At 46.9% G+C, this 25360-nt stretch overlaps 1 protein-coding gene across 1 annotated transcript in view; it reads right to left on the reverse strand.

The window, feature by feature from the left end:
* The window catches only part of ST6GALNAC5 (ST6 N-acetylgalactosaminide alpha-2,6-sialyltransferase 5), a 156400-nt gene that overhangs the window by 16386 nt on the left and 114654 nt on the right, over positions 1-25360 (reverse strand). The window contains exon 3 of the mRNA XM_078072900.1: positions 2261-2670. Coding sequence (XP_077929026.1) covers positions 2261-2670 — 410 coding nt within the window. The remainder of the gene's footprint in view (positions 1-2260; positions 2671-25360) is intronic.

Genomic DNA, 25360 nt, shown 5'->3' on the forward strand with positions numbered 1-25360 from the left:
TTGAGAAATCAAGCCAGCAACAGTTTTTGTAAGAGAAGGGGGTAAATTACATCATTAAATGTATATTAATTATAAAATTACACATTTCAGAATCAAGGAAACAAATTTAATCAGCAGACCAGTCCTATGAGCCCAGTCATTATGCCCTTTTTCTCATGAGGTCACTGCAAGGTTAGGTAACTTGTCCGAGGCCGCACAACTAGTGAAGGAGAGTCAGAAGTCCAGCCTCGAGCTGTGTATTTGGACCACATTGCACCGCACCTTTTGATACCTAGCTGTCTTTTCTTTTTCACCTAGATTGGGCCAGCTAGTGGCCTTTCGTCTTGGCCTTGTCAAGGGCCACTCCCCTGACTGCAGCCAGAGGGGACTTTTCTCCAACCCCCAGCACGTTCTTTCACCTCTGAGCCCTTGTACCCATAAGGAGGTTTCCCTCTCCTTCCCAGCTTCTTCTTTACCTGGATAAATACTTATTGGCCCAGGACTCAGCTTAACTACATCCTTTTGAGAAAGCTTTTTCCTCATTCCCTTATATCCTAGACCAGTGCTTTTCAAAATATTTTGACCTATAATGAGAAATACATTTTACATCATGAGCATATATACATATGTGCATGTGTATGGTTTTCATTTCATTTTATTTTTTAAAGTGTGTAATTCAGGGATTAAGTTGGAAGAGTGTGCGACCCTTGATCTCGGTGTTGTGAGTTCGAGCCCCACGTGGGGTGTAGAGATGACTTAAATAAATAAAACTTAAAAAAAAAAAAAAGAATAGGAGCACCTGGGTGGCTCAGTCGGTTGAGCGACTGACTCTTGGTTTCAGCTCAGGTCATGATCTCAGGGTCCTGAGAACGAGACCCGTGTCAGGCTCCATGCTCAGCAGGGAGTCTGTGTGAGATTCTCTCCCTCTCTTTCCCCCCGTGTCCCTCCGCCCCCCATGCACACACCCCTTCTCTCTCTCAAATAAATAAATGAATAAAATCTTTAAAAAAATGAAGTGTGTAATTCTGTGGGTTTTTTTTTCTATATTCACAAGGTTGTGCAATCATCACCACTATCTAATTCCAGAACGTTTTCATTACCGCAAAAAACCTTATAGTGTATTTTTATATGGGATGAATGCTGATATTGATGGTTCGATTCCATTCCATTTCATTCCATCCTATTTCGCTGCATTAAAAAAAAAAATCTTACAGAGTGCCTGGGTGGCTCAGTCGTTAAGCGTCTGCCTTCAGCTCAGGTCATGATCCCAGGGTCCTGGGATCGAGCCCCGCATCAGGCTCCCTGCTCGGCGGGAAGCCTGCTTCTCCCTCTCCCACTCCCCCTGCTTGTGATCCCTCTCTCACTATGTCTCTCTCTGTCAAATAAATAAATAGTCTTTAAAAAAAAAATCTTACAGTTACTCACTACATTGATTTTGTGTCCCATTACTGAGCTGCAACGGATAGTTTGGAAAACTTTGCCTTAGACTATGGCAGGTCCCCCTGTCCTGCATGTCACAGCACCATTTTCTTTCCCTTGCATGATGCTTAGCCCTTGGTGAATATTTGCCCACCTGGTAAAACTTTATTTTTATTTTTAAAAATATTTTATTTATTTGACAGAGAGACACAGAGAGATAGGGAACAGAAGCAGGGGGAGTGGGAAAGGGAGAAGCAGGCTTCCCACCGAGCAGGGAGCCCGATGCGGGGCTCGATCCCAGGACGCTGGGATCATGACCTGAGCCGAAGGCAGACGCCTAACGACTGAGCCACCCAGGCCCCCCGGTAAAACTTTATATCCCAGGAAGTGAGGGCCTATCTCTGTCTTGTGTTCGACTACATCCCCAGTGCGTGCTGCAGTGGAGGGGTAGGCACTCAATAAATATCGGTGGACTGAATACATGTTTGCTTCGAAAGGGAAGAATAAACCCATACCCTCCGTGTGGTCAATGTCCACACAAGTAAAAGGAAATGCAGTGAAACTATTATCTTGCACTTACTAGCAGGGTAAACCAGCAGCTGTGCAGCCTGCTCCTCCAAAACAGGGCCTTGGCCTTGAATTACCCACACAGTGTCTCCGTGCTTCATTCACTTTGTCTTATAAATTCAGTTTGAGCAGCCGGGCGACTAGGATCCCCTCGAGGCGAGCTCTATCAATGGCAAGAGCAGTGGGGCCCCCACAAAAAGCCTTTGCCAACGTTTTGCTTTGGGTGACTCGGCCAGTGAGGACATGTCCTCGCCCTCCCCTGTGGCCCTGCCCCTCCCCAGCCCGCGCCCTCTACCTGTCTTTGCCAGTCTCCTGCTTGAAGAGCTCATCGAACTGCAGCATCTTGTGGCGCGTGGTCATGAAGGCCTTCAGCCGCGGCAGCACCTGGCTCAGGAGCTGCAGGTTGTTGTAGACCTGGCCCTTGCCGTCCCTGCGCATGTAGCTGCTGGGGCCCCAGAAGATGAACACGGTGCCCTGGCTCACGTTGAGCAGGTCGTGGCGGTTGCGGAGGATCCTCTGGATGCTGGAGTGCGCGATGACCCTCAGGCTGGTGCGATTGCCCACGTCGTGCCCGTAGCCGCGCGTCGGGGCGTCATTCATGCGGATGACGCACTCGGTCTGGTCGATCTGGGGGCCTTGCCGGCTGCGCAGCAGGTGCCCAGAGCTGGTCACCAGGGCACAGTCCCTGCAGTGCATTTTTAGGGGCTAGAAAGCAGAGGGAGGAGGAGGCCATCAGCAGGTCCCCCTCACTTGGCACCAGCGGGTCATTTCGCTCCGCAGAAGCCTGCCAGCGCCCCCTCTCCTCCCTCCCACGCCAGCATCTATCCCTTCTTCCAGGTGACAAGGAGCGGATGACAAGACTGACCTGTCAAACCCTGGGCTCTGGGCTTCACTGATACTAACTAACCAACTCCCCATATCAACCCGGCAAGGTCGCTGTCACTGCCATTTTCCAGAGAGGAGTTCTCAGGCTTGGAGATGTTAAGAAATCTGCCCAAGGGTGCATAACTAGCAAGTAATGAAGTCACGCTTTCAAACCCAGGTCTTTTTGAATCCAAAGTTACCCCCAAATGAAGTAGAGACTATACCACCATTTGCTGTGACATGAGCTTGGAAGCTCTTAATTCACCTTATTGAAAGTTCAGTGCGTATCAATATTCTTGGCTGTTGTACAAATATATTTATCCTAAATAAACATCGCCTGAGAGTCACAGGGGGGAAGACATGCACGTTGTAATCCCTCAGGTGCCATAACTTTGAAATGACAACTAGGATGGTTTTAAGGAGAGAGGGAGTGAGATTGAGTTGGTCCATCTTCAAAAATGTAAAAAAAAAAAAAAGCCTCAAGCTCAGAGCCACCGACCTCAGCCAGTGAACACGTGCCCTGTGGAAGCCCACCAGGGACAACTCCAATGACAACGCTCATTTCAACACCTTGAACCAATGATTTGCTTTCTGAACACCTATGTTCCCACACATTAAACATTCCCCTGTTCATGTGTAATGAGAAATATCTCTTAGTTGCTGTTTGAAGATAATGTAATTAGGGCCTGAGGGCAAGGCCTGCAAATGCTCACGCAAATGACAATCAAGAATGGTCTGAAGCAAAATAAGTCAGTCAGAGGAAGACATGTATCATATGACCTCACTGATATGAGGAATTCTTATTCTCAGGAAACAAAGTGAGGGTTGCTGGAGTGGTGGGGGGTGGGAGGGATGGGGTGGCTGGGTGATAGACATGGGGACGATATGTGCTATGGTGAGCACTGTGAATTGGGTAAGACTGTTGAATCACAGAGCTGTACCTCTGAAACAAATAATACATTATATGTTGAAAAGAAAAAGAAAAAGAAGACAATAGCAGGAAGGGAAAAATGAAGGGGGGAATCAGAGGGGGAGATGAACCATGAAAGACTATGGACTCTGAGAAACAAACTGAGGGTTTTAGAGGGGAGGGGGTGGGGGGATGGGTTAGCCTGGTGATGGGTATTAAAGAGGGCACGTTCTGCATGGAGCACTGGGTGTTATACGCAAACAATGAATCATGGAACACTGCATCAAAAACTAATGATGTAATGTATGGTGATCAACATAACATAATAAAATAAAATTAAAAAAAAAAAAGAATGGTCTGAAGGAAAGTTGCATTGTTACCCATGCCCCAGAGCCTCTGCCCTTCCTCCCTGTGAACACTGAACCCGAAACACTGGCTCCCTGTGTGGTCTTGCGAAGTCAAAGCCAGTTTAGTGCTTCTATTTACTCCGGGAGTTTCCTGAGCCATAGCTCTGCCTTCAGAACCAGACAAGGGCACCTGAGGACAGCCACCTTCCTTCACTGCATAGTCGCCGAGGGCACCAGCTCTGGGGCTTTCCCGACGGGTCCAGCCTTGTCTCCGGTACCTATTAGCTGTGGGACCTTGGCAAGCCACTGACCTGTGAGACTCTCAGGTTTCTCATTTCCAAATGAGGATAATGAATGCGCCATTCTATCTTGGTAGAATGAAAATGTACACAGTATTAGACCGGGCCATTTGAAATTGCCAGTATTTGAACAATAGCAATTGCAGGGGTTTGAACCCAGTGCTTACATAGAATCACTGGGTAATGAGACTGTTATTGGGATTACCTGTCAGAGTGGAGTGAGTGCAGGCAATCACTAAGTCAGTACTGATCACTTTGGGTTGATAATTGACATGTAAGCTTATGAAATGGAGATTCTACCATTGCAAATTCTCATCATTCATTTGACACCCAGTTACTCTTTAGTGACAGACACTACAATGGGCAGTAAGAATGCAAATGGAATGCAAAAACAGAAACCCTTCAAAGTTTATACTTTAGTGAGGGACGGTGGGTCAGTCAAAACGTGCAATAAAGTGTGAGAGGATGAGGCGGGGGCTGTGTGAAAGTCTTAGTAAAGGGCGATGCTGAGAGCACAGCAAGGCGGTGGGCACAAACGAGAGAGAGGCCACTTTCACTAATGGTGATTAGATGCCTCCATGGGCCAGGCACTGTGCCGAGCTTCTTATATAATTGCATTAGTTCTTCAAATAACCCCATAAGGAAGGTATTATATTATCACCCCTATTTTACTAATGAGGCTGAGGGATAGAAAAGTAAGGAACTTGCTCAAGGCCATACAGTCAGGAAGTGGTAGAGCTGGAATTCACACCCAGGAAATCAAACTGCAGAGCCCGTGGGATTAACCATCACGGCATCACGGTGCAGTAGAATAAATCGAACACGTGCCATGAGATGTTTTAAGTCATTGCCTCCTTTCCTTCTTTCCTCTCACAACCCCAGAAGCTCAGTGATGCTGTTTCTTAACCAGTAGTGCTGTTTTTGCTTTTAGGGCATTGGGCCGGCTGGATGCAGTCAAGTGACAAAGGTCTTGTATCCAATACGTCCATTCCTTGGAGCCCCATTAACAGCAGACCCATGAATGAATGAAGTGAATGAGATAAAATGTACATAAGACCAAATCTTCCTGGGATGCCTGGGTGGCTCAGTCGGTGAAGCGTCTGCCTTTGTCTCAGGTCATGATCCCGGGGTCCTGGATCAAGCCCCGGGTCAGGCTCCCTGCTCCGTGGGGAGTTTGCTTCTCCCTCTGCCTGCCACTCCCCCTGCTTGTGTGCTTGCTCTCTCTCTCTCTGACAAATAAATAAAATCTTAAAAAAAAAGCCCAAATCTTCCTTTTGAGGAATAGCCACATTACAGATGTGTAGAATCCCCTCAGGAAACTCCTGGAACCTGGAGTTGGAAGCCCTTCTGAGTCCCCTGAATGAACTGCTGGGGGTGAAGAGCAATTTCATGGGCCAAAGGATGGAGGAAATACTTAATTTTCCTTTTTCTGATTTTACATGCACACCCCACACAGAAAGGATGAAGAGGGAAAGTTAAACGATCTGTTCAACCATGGAGCTCCTATCAAGTCTCAGGCACTGAGCTTGGTGATATAGATAAAAAGATCTGGTCCTTCCTCCCAAGGGGGCACACAATCTAAGGTGAGCGTGCCCCTAGATAAGGAATTACAGGACCATGGAGTAAGTGCTAGAATGCAATTAGGCACAAGAGACCAAAGGTGAGGGAACATTTGAGCCTATCTGGAGGAGATGGAGAGGAGGGGGAACAGCCGGGAAAGGACTGTGTGATGGACACCAACAGATTACATGACTGTAAAAAAGAGGTAGTGGTTGATGGGGTCACAAGACACCAGAGGACAAGTGAAACCAAAGTTGGCAAGTGTTCTCTGGATTTGGAGGCGTTGCCCACAAGACTCCCAGTTGAACCAAAGGGGCAGAGCCTGAGCTTGGTTGGCCAGGAGGGAAGTGGAGGAGGGAGCTTGAGGGTGAGGGCTGATGGAGGGTCGATGGCGGGGCAGGTGGATCCGCAGGGCAGACTGGAACGCTCAGGGTGACCAACCCACCCGGTTTGTTAGGGGCTGTTTGGATGTCAGCATGGAAACTCCCGCATCCTGGGAAACCTCTGCTCGTGGGGAAGACCACTAAAAAAATGTCCTACAAGATCGACAGGGGCATCGGCAAATACCACGTTACTCAGTGAGGATTAGGGTCAGGAGACCCAGGGTCTAAATTTTGTAAGTCAGGTCCTTAACGTTCTCACCCGTAAAACAAAGAGGAGATCAACTAGATACTTGTGGCCACATGACATTCATTCGTTCATTCATTTAAAAGACACTTGCTGAGCACTCAATACCCGTGAGGTACCGTGTAACTCAATACATTTGTTTAATAAGGTCACTTCGTAGGATTTCATCCCATTGGACCCTAAGGCCATTGGAACTTGCTTTTTCTCATCAGACTCACCTCGAACTATCATCTTGAATTTTCTAGTGTGACTGATAATTACAAGACATTGTGCTTATTTTTACTGGGGAAAACATTCTGAAGAAAAGTTTCTGCATCCCTCTCCCCCATAATTATTCTGCTGTGATTCTCAGAACACAAGCTGGTTGACAGGTGAACCCTGTGTCACCTATAGAAATTCCTGTGCCTTCTGTCTTCCACCTCTGTGCACATGAGGCCAGTGGAAGACCCTTCCAGGGAAGGCCAAGGTTCCTGACTGTGCCATACTGGTCCTCTGGCATTACTGGGCACCACCCAAATATGCTGGGTCTGCCCAGTCCAGAAATCCCTCCCTCATGATTCCTGCCCATCTGCCTGAGCTCTGAGGTATTGATTACCTCGGGCAACAACACCCACTCTTGCGTTGTTCAGATGCACCAAACAATGCGCAAAAGATTGAAGTCTGAATTATGCCTTAAGTGTCTTTTGGTAAGTGATGCCAACAAAATGACAATAGCTGTTCTAAACAGAATGTTACATTTCCCGCAGCTGAGACAAGCATGCACCAAAGCCTGAATCACTTCCAAAGGAGGAAATGAAGTCTGTTTTCTGCCTTTGGAAGGACTGATGATGTCTTGGGAGGCAGGATGACTAGAAATTATACAAACTCCATGACCCTGTTTCTCAGGATGCGTTACGGTCCTCCCAGAGAGCCATGCGCCTCCACATCTCAGTATGATTATAATCCTTAGTGTCTTAATGATATGGGTGGAAATATGCATGCCTTGGTGAGTTAAGATTCCTGATGCAGTGTTCACATATTCTTCCCTTAAGCACTCAGTTGCTGGGTTGATGAATCACTGAGCAGAGGACGGGAAGGTGAACTTGCAGCTCTGCTAGCAGGCCTGGGAGCTAAAGCTCCATGGAGGACACAAGAGCGGAGGCGGCTCCTGGGGAACCCACTGGCTAGCCAGGGCTTCTCTCTGACTTCCTCCTCACAGTGCTCAGTCTCCTGATTCTGGGGGACATTTTCCTTAAAGCCCCATTTAGTGAGGTATTCCATCATTTGGTAAGACACACGGGCACCGATATTAGATCACTCCAATCTTGGTCATCTCTCTTGCTTCCTGACCCATAAAAGGCACTCAGTTAACACTGACTAGATGGATAGATCGATAAATGAGTGAATGAGACCCAACCGCCTGCCTTGTCTGTTCTCTGAGAAAGCCAGTCAGTCTCCTGAGATATAAAGAGAAGACACGATGTGGTGCCCTAACCAGGTATTTGCCTGAACACCCCAGCCCTCTGTCCTAGATGCCATGGAGAGAAAAAGGGGGGGGCGGTATAATGTGAAAGCCTCTGTCTGCAGAGAAGGAGGCTATGGCCCTTTGCCTCAAGCCTCTCCGTCCAGGGAGCCATAATGGCCAGAGCTGAGGGCACTGCTTGGAATTAATGGCTGGCTAGGAAAATGGCCCAGGACACAGTGAGGGCCATTAAGCCCAGCCAGTTATTAATCCCCAGTAAGAGCTTGATGCCAAGGTCATTAGAACTGTTGTGAAGTAAAAAATGCCCCGGAAAATCTACAGTGTGTGGAGGCCACTGGTGCTCAGAGCTGCAGCCTCGTTAGGCCCCAAACGTGGGCCGTATGAGCACCCGTGGGAGGTGGGCAGGCTGGCTCTCCGCGGGGGGGGGTGGGGGGGGCGGAGTGTGCACAGCGCTTACCATTTTATTTTTGCCCTCTGCTAATGTGTAAGCGTTTGTCATTATTCCAGTACCTAAGACTGGCTGCAACTTAGTAGGGGCTCAGGAATGTTTTAGAATATTTTAGAAGGTGTGAATGAGTCTCTCCTTCCACCTACTCCCCCCGCTCAACTCCCCAAATCAGAGAACAGAGGAGCATGACATCTTGCATCACAACTTACTCCTTTGGGCTCAGGCGACAGGAGCAATCCTTGCTTGAGAAGGCATGCTCAGGGAATCAAGGTCTGATTTCTGTCACAGCCCAGAGAGCAGGAGCAGAAGGAATTCTCCCTGTGACCCAGCGGAGGCCTCCTGAGCCTTTCTTAAGAGAATAGACCAGGCCAAGTCAAATTAAACTTGACACCTAAAATGCTCAGTGATGTCCTTGCAAACATTTGCAGCATGGCAATCTCAGGCTTCACTTTTTAAAATTCTGATTTATTTGGCAGAGGGAAAGGTACCTCAGAGCATAATGTCCATTAGCTCAGTAATGAGACCAGTCTTGCTCTGGGAGCTTCTTGTTGGTCTGGAGCAAACATAAGATATATTAAATGGCTTCAGGTGTTTCAAGAATCTCTGCACTTTTCAATCTGATGTTTTCCTGTAATTACTGGGCTTTTATTAGCTGTCAATCTCGGTTCAGCCTGACATAGGTATAAGCCACTCTGATTATTTAATGTGATTCCCTAGAAAAATGTTACTCTTTCAAGCTGCTCTTCTCTCTCAGTGACAAGCCCACCCACCAGCCTTCATTGCCAAGAAGTCCTCCTCTCTCCCCGCCAGCCCATTTTTCATGATTTACCTCTACGGGCTGCCTGAAGATGAGAGCTCCACGGGCAGGAGGCAGTACTGAGCAGTGTTTAAATTATGGCCTTTGGAGTCACTGGCTTGAACCTGCTTCTTCCTCTCCTTAGGTGGATAATTTTGGGTGAGGTGGCTTAGTGTTTCTGAGTCCCTGTTTTTTCATCTGTAATATGAATATAGTAAAGCCAATCTCAAAGGGAAGGTTTGCCATCTCAATTAAAGGCATACCTTCCACCCAGTTTCTCAAGATAAAATTCAAAGCTCATTCTTGATACCGCTCTCTCTCCACCTGCTAGAACTCTTCCAGCCCTCCTGGATCCATCCTCGTACACGTATCCCAAACCTACCCCTTCTCACTGAATAGCATCACTGGCAGAAATCTCAGAGATTGTTTAGGCTAATAATTTTCAAGGTGTGGTTCCCAGACCCACAGTGACAACAAAGTCTAGGAACTTTCGAGAAATGCAACTTCACAGACCCCATCCTGGACCTACTGACTCAGATGCTCTGAGGTGGCGTCCAGCAATCTCCGTTTTCACAAGTCCCCCAAGTGATTTCTGATGCATCCTCGAGGTTGAGAAACCCTGGACCAAGCCAGGATCCTCATTTTACAGAGGAGGGAGCTGAAAGTCAAGAGGTTATGTGATTTGCTCAAGGTCACACCCTAAAAGAAGCACCTGGGATGAACCCCAGGTCTCCTCACTCCTACAAATCTAAGAAAATCCATGTATATGCATAGACTGTTCAAAGTTGCTGGGACTCACTGAAAAGGAATCATGAGTTAGTGGTGCACTGAAGCTGGAACCCACAGCTGGAAGTGGTTTTGTGGAGATAGATGAGTAAGAAGGCTCATTCTTTAGCAGCGCTGCCTGCCCCTGCTTATTTGGAGTAAGCAACCAGGAACAGCTATAGAGCAGGCAAACCCCGCATTACAGGGAGAATGCCCGCGCATGGCTGGCAGCTGCTTTCACCCCAGGAGGTGGGCCACGGGCGTTCTCTCCAGCCGGCGCAGCCCCGCGAAGGTGTGGCCAGACTCAGAGACCCGTTGTGAGTTGAACGGTGTTCATCCAACAGCCCCTCGCCGCGCACCCACGAAGCGATGTTGAAGTCCTACCTGTGGACGTGACCTTGTTTGGAAAAAGCATTTTTGCAGACAAATTAAGGGGTAAGTCAAGAGCTGGTCACACTGGATTAGAGCAGTCCTCGCGTCCTTAGAAGAGACTCAGAGGCACAGCGACACCCAGGGAGAACACCGTGGTGAAGGAGGCAGGGGTCACAGGGAGGCACGTACCGGCCAGAGGACGCTGAGGCAGCTGTAAGGTGCAAGGTACGATTCTGCCGTAGAGCTTTCAGGAAGAGCCCGGCTCTGCCAAAACCTTGATCTCGGACTTCTAGCTGCCGGAACTGTAAGAGGATCAATTTCAGTTGTTCTAAGACAACCAGATTGTGGTAATTTGTTCTGGCAGCGTTGGAGACAAATACACTGTTCCTAGGCGGTCTTCAGCCTCTGCCCACCCCCCCGCCATCCCACCAGCACCCCCACCCACAGGGTCTGGCAGCTTTGACCCTTACACTTCATGCCCCACCCGGCTGCAAGGGTGAGAATTTTGATGCACAGAGCACGCCACTCCCCTGCCCTGCTTGAAGAGTAAAATCCAAAATCTTTACCTGGTCGGAGCCTTGCCCACCTTGTGGCCCTCAGCTCCATTCACTTGCCATTCTCAGCCCCATAGACGGCTGATCTCCTTTCTGCCGCTGGGAGAGATCGGGTGCTCCTTCTCTGCCCCTAGTCTTTGTTTCTAAGGTTATTCACATGCCCCGCTCCTTCTCATCTCTCAGGTCTCACCTTGAAAGTCATCTCCTCCCAGAGACCCTCCCTGACTGCCTTAATTGGACGGGAGTCTCCCCCACCTATTACGTAACAAAGATATTAACCACTAATAACACTGACAAAACACCGATATGCCAGGCACTGTTCTAAACACAATACATACATCACCTAAGTTAATCCTGAAAACAGCCTTGAAAGGCAGGTTCTACCATGGTTCTCATTTTTATCAGACGAGGAAGTTGAGCTACAGGTTCATCACGGTCCTCTTATGCACCATCCTGTTTATTTCCTCTGGCACTTACCACAGTCGGTAATGATTTACATTTCTAATTTCTTTATTGTCTGTCCCCGCCACTAAAACCCGAGAGCCACAGGAGCAGAGATCATGATGTTTGCATAGCACACAGCAGGCCCTCACAGATTGTTAAAGAAATACTTGCCTGCCTGCCTTTCTCGGCAAGCAGTAGATGACTTTTCTCTGTCCAAAAAAGGTGTGGATGAGTCGTCAGAGAGACAAGCCCGTTTCCAGGGCCTGTTTCTTCTCTGGTGTGCAGGACAAGGGCTGAGGGTAGAGGATGCCTTTCAAATAACCCCCTGCCTGAGTCCCCTCGACGGTCACTCCTGCACAATTCCTTCCTCTAGGAGGAGAGAGGGTATATAGGCCTCCTGTGCTCATTAAAACAAACAAGAAGCTGCATTTTTATGAGGGTACGGTGACATTTAATGCTGCCAGACAAACCAGATTCCCCCAAAACTGGCTTCTTTGGCCCCTGCTGCATTTGAAAGGGCCTTCAGGTAAACACAGCATGGTCCAAATCTGATAACTGATATCGGATGGTCAAAACAAGAGAATTATGAAAATGTGGGGGCTCCACATATAGCTGAATTAAATGGAGGAAAAAAAAAAAAAGCTATGGCTTCAGTTGACCAGATGAGAAAATAGTCTAACCCGACGAATCATTAAATTTGTAGAGTTCAAGTGGGAAGAGTCAGACTTGGGTTCAAGTCTCCGTTAAGTCGTTTATTGGTAGGTACTTCCCTACTCTGAGTCTCAACTTTCTCATCTGTAGAATGGCACGGCAGACACTCAGGAGGGTGTAACTAGTACGACTATCACGGCTTAATTGTTACAGATACAAAAAGGACTCTCCTGAGTAACACGTTACCCGCCTCTCCTTACGTCCACTCAATGAACCTGCAAACTCAACCTGTTGTATCTCTGTTGAATTTGATCTTTTCTACCCACCTGCACCTTGCTTCCCCCCGCCCCCACCCCTGCTTCAACCCACTATCTTCACTGGATCACCGCCAGGCCTCCCACATACACTTCGACTGTCCACATATGTCAGGGAGGCCTTTCTATAAAGCACATCTAATTAGGACCTGCTTGTGCTTAGTATCCTTAAATCCTAAAATCCCTGAGTTCCTCCTGTTGCTTTGAGGACAAGGTCCTTCCAGTGGCTTACCAGACCCTCATATCCCCCTCAGTCCTTCTTTATCCCCCACCCTCTCGTAGCTCTCCATACTCCAGTCACCTTGATTTTGACTTTGTAGCTCCAAGTGGCACTATTCATAAGGCTTTGCCTTGGGGCCTTTGCACATGCTTTCTCTGGAAGCCAAGCTGGCTCAATTATAAACTGGAACAATGATATCTACCTCGCAGTGGGATTCTGTGGCTTAACTGAAATAATCACAACACTCAAAGTCTCCTTTGACTCCTCCTCTGCCTCCTCTTCTCCCGACTTTTGTAACTCCTTCATCACTCATTCAAAGCATCACATCCTCAGAGAACCTTCCCTAAACTCCAAGACTACCTTAGCATCCTGTTTCTCCTTTTCTAATTCTCACCATGTTGGCAATCTTTGAGTCAATGTCTCTCTTCCCCACAGAATGGCAAGGTTCTTCAGAACTGGGTTCACGTCTGTGTGGAGTTTAGCTCACCATAACATCCCTGGGACCTAGTATATAGTGGGTGCTCACTAAGTGTCCGCTGCACAAATAGCTAAATTAGTTCATGCAGGTGAGGAGAGCATTCTAGAACCACAGACACCCAGGCCTTCTGTTTGGTTTTCATTTCCATTTGGTATGCCCAAGTGTAGACCAAGAGACAAAATCATCCAAAATCGAGTATTTAATTTGGTGCAAATACTTCATCTTTTCATAGAAGACTGACTAGCACAAACTAAACTGAATAACACTGGAACCTTACTTCTATCCACTTTATTATCTAAGCATAAGGGAGTTTTCAGAAGGAGTCATTATTTGAGGCTTTGGACACTGACTACTGCCAAGTAGCAAGGAACCAGGTTGTGTCAGTGTTTATCCTTTGGTTCTCGAGCTGATGGTTTGTTTATCAAACTGCCTACTTTAGGGGCCCTGAGAGTGGAAGAATGGTCATCAGCAGCCTGAAACACAACTCAGCACCCCAGCTGGAAACGCATGAGTAAACAAAATCGTAATTTTTAACTTTGCCAAACTCAGTAAACACCATCATGATGCAAGGCAGCCATTAGTTAAGTAAATAAAGCACAAGGCTAAGAACAGGATTATCGATGCTGGCACAGTATACTCGTTTGCTGACCGCTGATGGACATTAGCTGTGATGTACACACTAGGGAGGTACTTCGCCACCTGCTTTAATTTGCTAAACATCATGCATCCTCTGGGCCACAGAATTACTTACTTTGTATTAGTGAAAAATCACCTTTTCTTCTTTTCCCTTTTCATTTGCTCACTATATAGTTATTAAGTACCTCCTCGCCGGGTAATGGAACCTCGTGGGCGTGCTGCCCAGTGCACAGCCACCTTTGTTCCTCTGGCTATACCTCGACTTGGAGGGGCTGTAAAATGCAGGGAAGCTGTTCCTGGCAAGAGAGACAAAGGCGTCCCAGCTTTGTCAAGAAACCCGGGAGTGGATGAAGGCAGATAGGATAGATAGCTTAAGAGAGTTTCAGTTCTTTTTTTTTTTTGAAAGAGGTGCTTTTTTTAGTAAAAACAAAGCAAAACCAAACAAAACCAGGGAAGATATTTACCTGATCTTATTCATTTCTTGAATACTCCTCTTTTGGCTTCATCCATATACATTAGATCTCTCTTCAGAGTACATTCGGGCATATTAGCAGATCCCTAGCTCCTTGGAGGCTCAGGATCCTGACTCATGGCTGCAGCCCTCTACTTACTGGAGATGTCTCCTCTATTCTAGCTCTTCCTCATTCATGCCTGGTTTCCAAATCCCTGGAATCCTGTGGATTGTTTTTTATTTCTATTGATAGTGCCAATAAAAACCAGGTCCCGTAAATGCCAAAACAACAACAGTGATGGCGACCAATTATTGCAAAGAAACTTTTTATATTATTATTATTATTATTATTATTATATTAATCTCAGTTAATTCTAACGTGAACCGGCAAGGTACATATTACCACCTTGGTTTATATTTGAGGAAATAGACGTCCGAGGTTAAATTGCTCAAGGTCATAGCGTTTCTAAGGCACAGCCTGTATTGGCACCTGGGTCAATCCCATTTGCTTGCTCTGGCTCCCATAACAGGCAAAATAGAGTCGAGTGGAAGATTGGCAAAGAAAAGAAGATTGAAGAGTCTCAAGAGAAGGAAAAAGAAAATCTACAGAGGGGAGGAACTAGTAGATAACAAGAATGGCAAGAGAAGGTAGAAAGCATTGGAAAACAGACATTAGAGTCACTGAGATGATACAGTGACTATAAAACTTCTTAGGGGGACAGAAAGATTAAAGAGAAAATTTAGCAGAACAGCCTAGAATTCGGGAGGCATTCAGTGCAGGAACAAATATTTCCACCACTCAAAAGCCATCCATATACAACACACTGCATTATAATTGACATTCACAATGGGGACCCTAAGTCATGAAGAAAGGCTTAAATTAAGTTAAGCTTTGTTCACTTACGTAGGAAAGTATAAAATCAATTTGGAACCTTCAAGAATAATTTAGACAAATACGATTTGGTGCTAAAGGGGACTATGCTTATGTTATTTTAAGCCTCATTTGTTCATAAGACTCATTCCTCAACCATGCTTCAAAATGAGGTGCTAGACTACTCTGAAAAGTTATTGCTGATGGGTAAATAAGCTTTTCTTTCCCCATTCAGGTGTGATAGACTTTCCAACAAAAGTCATGCTTCCCTCTCCTGGGGCAGTCATAGATGGAAGCCTGCTCAGTCAGGGACCACATTCCTTGTCCCCATGCTTCTGGCGGTGGGGGGATGTGCCTCCCAATGACATCAGAGGGGAGGTCATTGGAGAACTTGAGAAGTGGGTGCCTTCCCCACTCTGTCTCTCTTTCTGATGTCTTGATATACACAGCACAGTGAACCTGGAAGCCATCTGTCAAAGATGGCAAAGCCAAAGAATGAAAGGAGACCAAGTCCTTGAATCATTGCTTAAATCAGAAATATCAGAAACTCCCACTTTTTTTTTTTTGACTATGTGAGCAAGAATAAAGAAACTATACATTTTATAAAGCAGGCAGGATAACTGTAATTATTCTATCAGACAGCCAGGAAGCTTGCTTACTTACTTACTTTCTTTCTTTCTTTTTTTTTTTTTTTTGTCTACTTATTTTACTAAGTCATTAGAGTGCAGGAACCACATTTTTTTTTAAAGTACAGCTCTGATCATATTACTCTAGCTCAAAGATCTTCCACAACTTCCTATTACCTGTAGAGGGAAGTCTGCATTTCTAAAAGTGACCCATCATATCTTATTTTTTACTGATCCATTTCAAGAACTCTAAACTCCCCCAAACGGGACCACCACTCATTTATCCAAATGTGTCATGTCCTTGTCTTTGCCCGCAGAGTAGCCTCCTTCTGGAATGACTCCTCTCACTGAAAGCTAACCCACCACTCGTGGTCCTAGGTCAAGGCTATTTGATCCACAAAGTGTCCTTCATTCCAACTGCTTGAGTTCAAATCCCATCACTTACCAATTGCTGATTCTGGCAAATTTCTCAACTTCCCTATGCCTTAATTTCCTCATCTATAACATAATGGTACTGATAGAAACTATTGCAGAAGGTGGTGCGGGCTCAGGGAGCTAGTCTGCAGAGGGTCCTCGGCTGCTCTTTGCCATTGACGCCACTGATGACTGCAAATGACTTCCTCATCAATCCTGACCAGTCATGTGTCGCCTCCTTGGGGGGCAGAGGAACTTTCCGTCATCGTGTCCCATGCTATCCTGCAAAGTGGCTTAATTAAATACAGAAGATGACTAATAAATGCTGGTTGAGTGAGTGGATATATAAGTTTCTAAAGCTGCAAGAATTGGGTTTCATTTTTCCATTCACTCATGATTTGTTCAGAAGACTATGATGTTTTCTTCCAGCTTGAATTTTACTCAGAGAATGACAAGACTTTTTTTTTTTAAAACACAGATCTTCCTTGACTTATGAAGGGGTTACCTAATGATAAACCCCCTGTAAGCTGAAAATACCGTAAGCCAAAAATGCATTTATTCTTTTTGTCAAAAATGCATTTAATACACCTAAACTATCGGACACCATAGCTTGGTCTAACCTATCTTAAATGTGCTCAGAACACTTACATTAGCCTGCAGTTGGGCAAAATTATCTCACACCAGGCCTGTTTTATAATGAAATGTTGAATATCTCATCTTATTGATTGAATGCTGTACTGACAGTGAAAACCAATGGTTGTCTGAGCACAGGATAGTTGTAAGTGTATTCTTGCGATCATGTGGGTCACTGGGAGCTGCCATTGCCCAGCATCCCCAGAGAGCATTGTACCACATATGGCCGGCCTGGGAGAAGATCAAAATTCAAAGATTGAAGTAAGGTTTCTACTGAATGCATATTGCTCTCACACCATTGTAAAGTCAAAAAAATTATAAGTTGAACTATCGTAAGTTGGGGACCATCTGTATCCTGAGGTGCTGAAGAGGCTGTGATCATTTTCTCCCATGAAATTTTCTGACCCCACCCCTTGAGCATGGGGACCTGTTTTACTGGGAAGCTTTGTTTCGGCTTTCAAGGCATGAGACATAGAGAGACGCTCTGGCCAGGTTGAGCAGAGGCGGACACTTTCACCTTCTGTGCTTATTCCTGGATGTGTCTGAGGTATCTGAGATGCCCAGGATTTGTCTTGAAAGGCCATAGAAGGGTTAAATGATTTGAGGCTGGAAGGATAAATATCCTTTGGAGCTGACAGCGCAGGGGGCCGGAGCAGGGGTCACTGAAGAAAGGCACTGGTAAATACAGAGCCACACAGACTGTATTCCCCACTGCTCTGGCTCAGCTCATTTTCACTGGCAATCAGGGCTGATGGGATATTTACTTCAAAGATAAGGCTTCGGAGGGATGCCAGGACTGTAAATCAGTCTTCAAAAAAGGAGGAGAAGGCTCTTTAGAACATTATTAGTGTTTAAAAACACTAAAACAGTGAAACTCTCCCATTCAGTAAGTGATATTTGGCATTAAATGAGTCCACTTCCTGATGGACTTTTCCCACAGGATGGCACGTAGGAGCCTTGCCCTCAATCCAACTAAAGCTGAACTCTTCCATCTCCCCAAATCTGCCACTCTTCCTCCCCGGTGGTGAGGGTCCCAGCCCCACTCCACTGCCCCAGGCCCAACCCTGAGAATCATACTAACCCTCCCTCTCCTTCTCCACCTCAACCAATCATTACTCATTAAGTCTTGGTATCAGCTTCAAGTTCTCCCAACTCTGTCACTTCTCTCCATTCCTACTGGGAATGCCCCCATTCAGCCCTCTACCATCTTTCACCTGAATTCCTACAACCTTATTACAACCATGGTTTATATGCCAGGGCCCCCTGCTAGCCTACAAACACCTTGGGGTTGTTGTCTTATCCACAGAGCTTACTCCAGTATCCAACACACAGTAGATGCTTAATAAATGGTCACTCATCTCAAGCTTATGCTTCCAACCTTTGGAAGAAGCCAAGGGAAATTGAAGTAGACCTTCACCCCTGTCCCCAAGTGGAGGTCCTCTGAGACTGGGTCATAAGCACCACATCCAAGTATAAAGGAACCTGAGCATATTTCAATCCATCTTCAGTATAAAAAACAACACTTATTTTTGTTGTACGTGATTAGAGGCCGGGGGATCAGTTAGATTATAGAACCGTGAAAAGACCCATAGCCATTGTGCAGTGGGAGCAGGCACCTTCTTGCTCTTCTTTATATCATGAACATTTATTACTTTCTGTTTTAGAATGGAGGTGAAGGAACACTTTGCCAGCCCCACTTCTTCCTCTATTCCTTCCATCACCTGGGGGAACATTCACATTGGAGCAAGAGATTACCCAAACCACTGCACCACTGCCTGGGACCTCTGCCTGCCTTGCTCTCGATCAGTTTAGGAGAAGCCTGTGGGGCAAGAGCCAGACTCTAAGAGTGTGTTCTGCAGCATAACCTCGTACCAAACACATTCCCATTCATTCATTCGCTCATTCAAAAAAATATATACATATATTCTAAAATTTTTAAAAGATTTTATTTATTTATTAGAGAGAGAGAGAGCACAAGCAGGGGTTGGGGGGGAGAGGGAGAGGGACATGTAGACTCCCCACTGAGCAGGGAGCCCGATGTGGGGCTCGGTCAGGACCTGAGCCCAAGACAGACACTTAACCGATGGAGCCACCCAGGCGCCCCTCAAAATATGTCTCTTAGTAGTGTACTATGTTCCAGTGCCGTTCTACGTGCTAAGGATACAAGAGTGAGCTAGCTAGACATATCTCTGCCATCATGGAGGCTACCTACAAGCTGGGGAGGCAGCTATCAAACTGATAAATAAGTAAAATAGGCACAGGGGTGGACACCTGCTGTGCTGTGCCCTTTCTGCTGACTTTGGAGAGCACTGGACATTCTGCTGCTCCTTGGCACGTGGAGCCAGGGCTATATTTGCCCCACCCTGGAGAGCACTAATGTTAGCCCTCCCAAACCCTCCCAGTGACACCTCTGCAAGCCAGTGCCAAGGCTGGAATGAGGCGTCTGAGGTGAATCAGTCCCAGCTCAGCTCGACACAAAGGCATCCCAGCCAGGATGCATGTGTGGGCCTTTTAGAAAGCAATTTTATGCGCAATCTGCCGTGCTGTGCCCTTATACGGAGGCAGCGGGATTGGTGAGAAGAAGGGGGAAATTAACACGAGAGGAGCTGATCCAAAGTGCTTGCAGGGTCTGAGCAGGAAAGTCCCCTCCTCTGGCTAAGAAGCCAGGAGGCTCTCCTTAATCACATTTCCCAGGGCGCTTTTCCCTGCAAAAATGGCAGCAAACAAGTCAAAGGTGGCATGACATTTACATGAAAGAAAGAGCCTCTCCAGGAGGGGAAGGAACTTGCCCAAGGTCACACAGTGAGTCAGTGCCAATGTAGGGAAGAGAAATTGGGTTAAAACTTCCAGCCCAGTTTCCTTCCCATTATGCAAAGCCATCTCTTAACAGAAAATCTTAGGGGATAATATTCTTTCCTGAAAATAGTTTGGACAAGTGCTGGCCTCTTAACAGAAAATCTTGGGGGATGATATTCTTTCCTGAAAATAGTTTAGACAGGTGCCCGCCTCCCTCTGGAAATGAGCTCCATGATAGAAGACTGAGCCCATCTACCTGTATTTACATGTTTACTATTTACCATCCACTGAGGCCAGTTAGACCTCTGAGCCAGTGGTCTTGGCACCAGGGGCTCTGTAGTCAGAGAGGAGACCGCCTGCCTGGAGTGGGGAGAGCGGCATGAGGGAGGGGCCAGTGATCTTGACGCAGTGCACAGAGCTGGGAACTGACTGACCTCTGTCTTTTGGCTTTTCCTAACACTTACCTTGCTTGCATCACCTCCAGCGATCCCCCCTTTCCACACCGTAGCACATAGCAGCACACTCAAGCTGTCTCCCTCCTGGCCACCCAAGGATGTCACTGTGGCTGCAGAAGCACCCATGTTCCAGACCTTCTTAACCACATTTCCCAGTCAGAATCCATCTAGTCCATGGCCCGTTTTCCCCAAGACTATCCCAGGTGTCCACAGGAAGCAGATTCTCACAAAGTAAATGATGTCCAGGTATACAAAAGTGCAGTTGTCATCTCTTGAATTCCTTAAGGCAAAGGAGTGAGTGTGCTGGACGGCCAGGCATTTTAGCATCCTTGGAATGGGATGTGTGTGTGTGTGTGCGTGCGCACGTGTGTGTGTGTGTGTGTGAGAGAGAGAGAGAGAGAGATTTCAGAATCTATGGGGCTTGTTCAGTAAATTTTCAGTGCCTATGATGTTTATGCCAAGGACAAACAGAATCCACGAAAAGCTGGGGGCCAGAGGAAAGATTCAGAAGTAGAAAGGACAGAGGGGCCTGGAAATGACCTGCCAGTGCAGAGTTTTGGGGTCTCTCATGTCAAAGTCTTTTCTGAAATCATCAAAATCAGACTTCACCGTTGAGATCTTCCTTGACCTTCTAGAGGGAGACGCTCTCCCCATCCACACTCAAGCACCTGTCTTTCCAGGCCCTGAAACCAACTGAGGGCACAGGCTTCTCAGCTCACCTCGGGGAGGATCCTACTTCTTGACCTTGCCCTTCCATGCATCCCACAGTGTTCCAGACCAGAAGTGAGGCTCTGATGGCTTGGGGGCATCAGCATGCCTCAGTTCATTCATTCACTCAACACGTATTTCTTGAACGCCAGCTCCTGCATGTTAGGACCACATTGGGTACTGTGAAGTCAATGGAAAGTGAAATAGCCATTGTTTCTGCCTTCATAAAATATATGGTTTAGTGGGGAAAACAGGTGTCAGATAATTACACAAATACATAATTACAAACTGTAATAAATGCTATAAAAGAAAAGCACAGGGTGTTATGAGAATATTTTCTGGGGAAACTGCTCCAGGCCGGGGTTGGGGTGTCAGCATCATGATGTGGTCCTGGCTTCTGGGAAGCTCCCAGGCCGCCAAGCCCACCTGAGCCAAATAGTCCTTTCCTCTCTGCCTTGGGTCAGGCTGCAGCTGGATGCCCGGGCTGTCTTAGACCTGGAGCCCGGACGGCGACCCCTTTACCCACGTGGGCTGTGTTGGGTCAGCGTCAGCACAGGACACCTGCCTAGGGGACCCAGATGACTCCCATGTTTAAAAAACGTCCCACCTGCTTTGTAGCTCACACTTTTCTGGTTGTCTCTGCCATGTCCCGATGCTGTCATACCCCCCTGCTGGGCCTCTCACTTCTCTGCCCGAGCTGTGTAAACACAGCACAATAAAGTGCAGCGGGTACAGACAAAAACACCAACCCTACATTCTAACCTTGAAGGCTCCCGCCTCCTTCGCGGCCATGATTTCTGAGTCTGCCCCAGATTTCAGGTGTGCTCTTGTGGAGTCCCCTCCCAGCCCGGTGTCACCCGACGGTTCGGAACGGGCCCGCACTCCATTACGGAATGCCGCTATGTCAGCACACACCTCCGGTTACTTTTCACGCGCCTCCACGGGAGCTGTGCTGAGGGGCTTAAACAGCACCTGCCAGCGCCTAGGCTCTGCCTGACTCGGGCGGCTCTTGTCAGACTCGCTCCTTGATCAGATGCTAGCCAGCCTCCTCTGAGCCGCTTTCTCCACTAGGCCTGTCAACCTGGGACTATAAAGATGAACAAACACTCACAGTTTCTAACCGCTCAAGGCTGCATCCCTCGGATGGCCCGAGTTCCCCTCAAAGTGCCTGCCTGCGAAAACTCAAGGCTGCCAAGATAATTTCCTGTTCGCTCCAGCCAGCATTTAAAGACCTCTATCTCCGAGGAGCTGTGGGAGGTGGGAGCCTAACCTCTTTTAGCGCCAGTTAACAAACCCAAGTGGATTTTGCATGAACCAGCTCCCCCTTCCTGATTTTTGCAGTTTTCCACTTCCCCAACTGTACTGAGCCCTGTGCGCACCCATCCCAGTGCCCTCACTCTGCCTTTAACACGTCCTGTCATCCCTGTACAAATCGAAGCATCCTTACCATTTTAACCACTGTCCAGCTGCATCTTTGGCACCCTGAGAATAAGGATTGCCACGGCCTTGTCTCTATCTACATCAGGAGACTGGGCCACTGTCACCTTGCATAGAGCTGTACCCACACAGTGCAAGGCACTTTTAGCTAGTTACCCAGAAAAATGACTTTCAGCTATATGCAGGAAAAGCTCCCCAAGTATTCGTTCGCTAGGACTGCCATAGCAAGACGCCACAGATTGGGGGGCCTCAACAGCAGTAATTTATGTTCTCACCATTTTGCAGGCAGGGGGTCCAAGGTCAAATTGTCTGCAGGTTTGGTTTCTTCTGAGGCCTCTCTCCTTGGCTTGCAGGTGGCCTCCTTCTCATTGTGTCCTCATGTGGTTGTCTCTCGTTCTATATTGTCTGGGTCCTAACCTCCTCTTTTTCTAAGAATATCGGCCCGATTGATTGAAGGCCCACTCTGAAGACCTCATTCTGACTTAATTACCTCTTTAAAGGCCCTATCTCCGGATAGTCCTTCTGAGGTCCTGGGGGTAAAGACTCCAACCTGCAAATTTGGGGCAGGGAGGAATACAGTTTGGCCCAGAACAAGCAATGTGCCCAGAAATATTGATTCAGAAAGAGCACAGATGTAGGAGGAAGGAAACCAGAAGAGTTGTGATATATCTTCTCTTCTACAGGGGTCGATCCAGAGGAGTGGCATTATCAGATGTGAGAATAAGATTGGCAGTGAAATCCAACTACTCAGAAGAACAACATTTTCATATCTTTATTTTCTTCTTAAGTGAAATTGAGTCCGATTTTTTTTTTTAGATGTATTTATTTGAGAGAGGGGGAGAGAGAGAGTGAGAGAGAGTGCACACACACTCAAACACACAAGTGCGAGCAGGGGGAGGTGCAGAGGGGAGAGAGACTCTCTAGCAGACTCCCCGCTGAGCACAGAGCCCTGATGCGGGGTTCCATCCCATGACCCTGACATCATGACTTGAGCCGAAACTAAGAGTTGGGATGCTCAACTGACTGAGCCACCCAGACACCCCCTGAGTCTGACTTTTTAAGTTACAATAGAAAATAAACCCAATTTTCATAACGATTAGTTTTACTGGTCCACAGTGTGACCATACTGAAGTTAAAGAGACAGAAGCATCCTTCCTTGAGTTTCATGTAAACTAATTAACGAATCATGAATCCAGCTTGGGTTGCTCAAAAGCTCTGAGTCCAGAGGTAGCTTTATTTTCTGGATGCTGGCATTCATTTGAAGAACACATGGAATCTAATAGTGTTGCAGGCAAATACTGAGTTACACTGGCTTCCTTGGCCTGCACACTTTAGGGGTACAAAGTTCACATGAGGAATCAACACTTTCTACAGAACACTTTCTGGGGTCTGCAAAAATGAAGTTTCAGCTGAAGCATGTGTCCATGGGAGAGGGCCACACGCTGTGTTTGTAAATCTCTCAGGAGTTCAGTTTTCCTAGGAGAGGTAGTTACATTCTGTAGCAAGGCTTCTCTTCAGTGAGGTGTTTGCAACCACCCTAATTTTCTATTTTTATGGAATTGATAGCCAAGTGAAAGCTTTTATTAGAGTAATTAAAATACCACTCTCCTCAGAAGAAATGATACATGCTGGGATTCTAGGAACTGGACACGTCCCAAATGGCATCAGATGTGCATCTTGCAGGCTAGAGAAAAAAGATTTTTTTTTTAAAAGACAAAGAGGGGCGTAGCACAGGCTGCTGAACGGCATGACAGTGTCTGCGTATGAAAGGCATTTCTGTTCTTATTAGGAGGTCTGATTACACAGTTCTCAAATTTCCCCTTAAGCCTCCTGAGACGAGTGTGAGGTGCAACCTTGTAAATTGTCAGCACATATAAAGCTAAGATTTAGAGAGTGGTTTCCACTGTGCATCCTATAAAATGTTTCCCATGAGGAAGATTAGTATCAATCACAGGCTTATTGGAGAAGGAGATAGGATCCAATGATAACCTGGCACTATCAAGTAGAGTAATGGTGGAAGAAGAAAAAGCAATCAGAGAGGAGAAAGGAATATCCAGAAAGAAAGACAGAAGGAGAAAATCAGAGTGCGATGTATCATATTGATGGACAGGAGCTGTTATCCAGGACAAAGGCTCATGTGAGTAATGCAGGTTCTCAGACAATGGATATGGCTGAATGCTGAGCTTCGAGAGAGCGGGAGGAGACTTCCATAGCACATCCAGCAGCCGGACTCTGGGCATGGCAGCACCCAAAGGGAATGAAGTCATTACCACGTGGGAGTTTTACCTGCCCTACTTGAGAGTCATTGGCTTATTTCAGAGGCTCCTGAAAGATCTCTTAGGAAACATCAAAGTGGCATCTTCCAGCCCCAGCCAATTGGGTTGTTGGACTCTGGTAGACGTCTTTGAGTTGCTACTCCTTGGGACATGAGTGAATGAAAGGGGGATGGAGGAAAAGGGTGACTACTTTTGAAAAGGGAGGCTGGTCTGACAACTTTTTTAAAAAGACTGATTGGAAATTTTTCCTATCCTGGAATTTGCTGGCACTCCTCTCATCAAGAGGCACAATCTAATTCTCCTTAATCAGCCCTAACTATGGGCTGACCTGAGTGCCTCACCTCCCGTGAATGGAATGCGTTGGAAAGTGTCACTGTGTGACTCCTGAAGCTGCATTAGAAATGGAGATAATGCTTTCTGCCTGGCTCTGTCCTGGGATGCTAGATGCTGGAACACAGAAGCCCAGGCAAAGAAGGGGCCATGTGTAGGAGCTCTGCTTAACAGCTCCGTATGAGGTCCCAGCCAACAGCCGGCTTCAGCCCCCAGTGCCATGAGAGAGCCTTTAATGATCCTAGCCCCAGCCTCTCTCTGACTGCAACCCTATGAATCATATAAGTGCCCTTGAGGGAGGCCAGCCTCACTCGATCTAGTCAACCCTCAAGACGGAGAGATAATAATAATAAGTGATTCTTGTGGTTTTACACCAACTTTCGAGTAGGTTGTTACTGATACATTCCCTAAGAGACATGGCGTAAACACCATTGCCGCTGCCTCCTAAACTGCAGGACTATAATGAGGAAGACGCTGCAAATACAGGGGAACTGCCTCATGAGCGCAAGACCACAGCCTCAGCTACCCCTCAGAACCACATTCGAGACCCGCTGTATCAGTTCAACAGGAGAATCCCCTCTAAAGCACACGTGTCAACTTCAAATGGCTCACAAGGAGAGTCCACAGTTGAAAAAGCATCCCCAATTTATA

Source organism: Halichoerus grypus, chromosome 5 (assembly GCF_964656455.1).
Source record: "Halichoerus grypus chromosome 5, mHalGry1.hap1.1, whole genome shotgun sequence".
NCBI lineage: Eukaryota > Metazoa > Chordata > Mammalia > Carnivora > Phocidae > Halichoerus > Halichoerus grypus.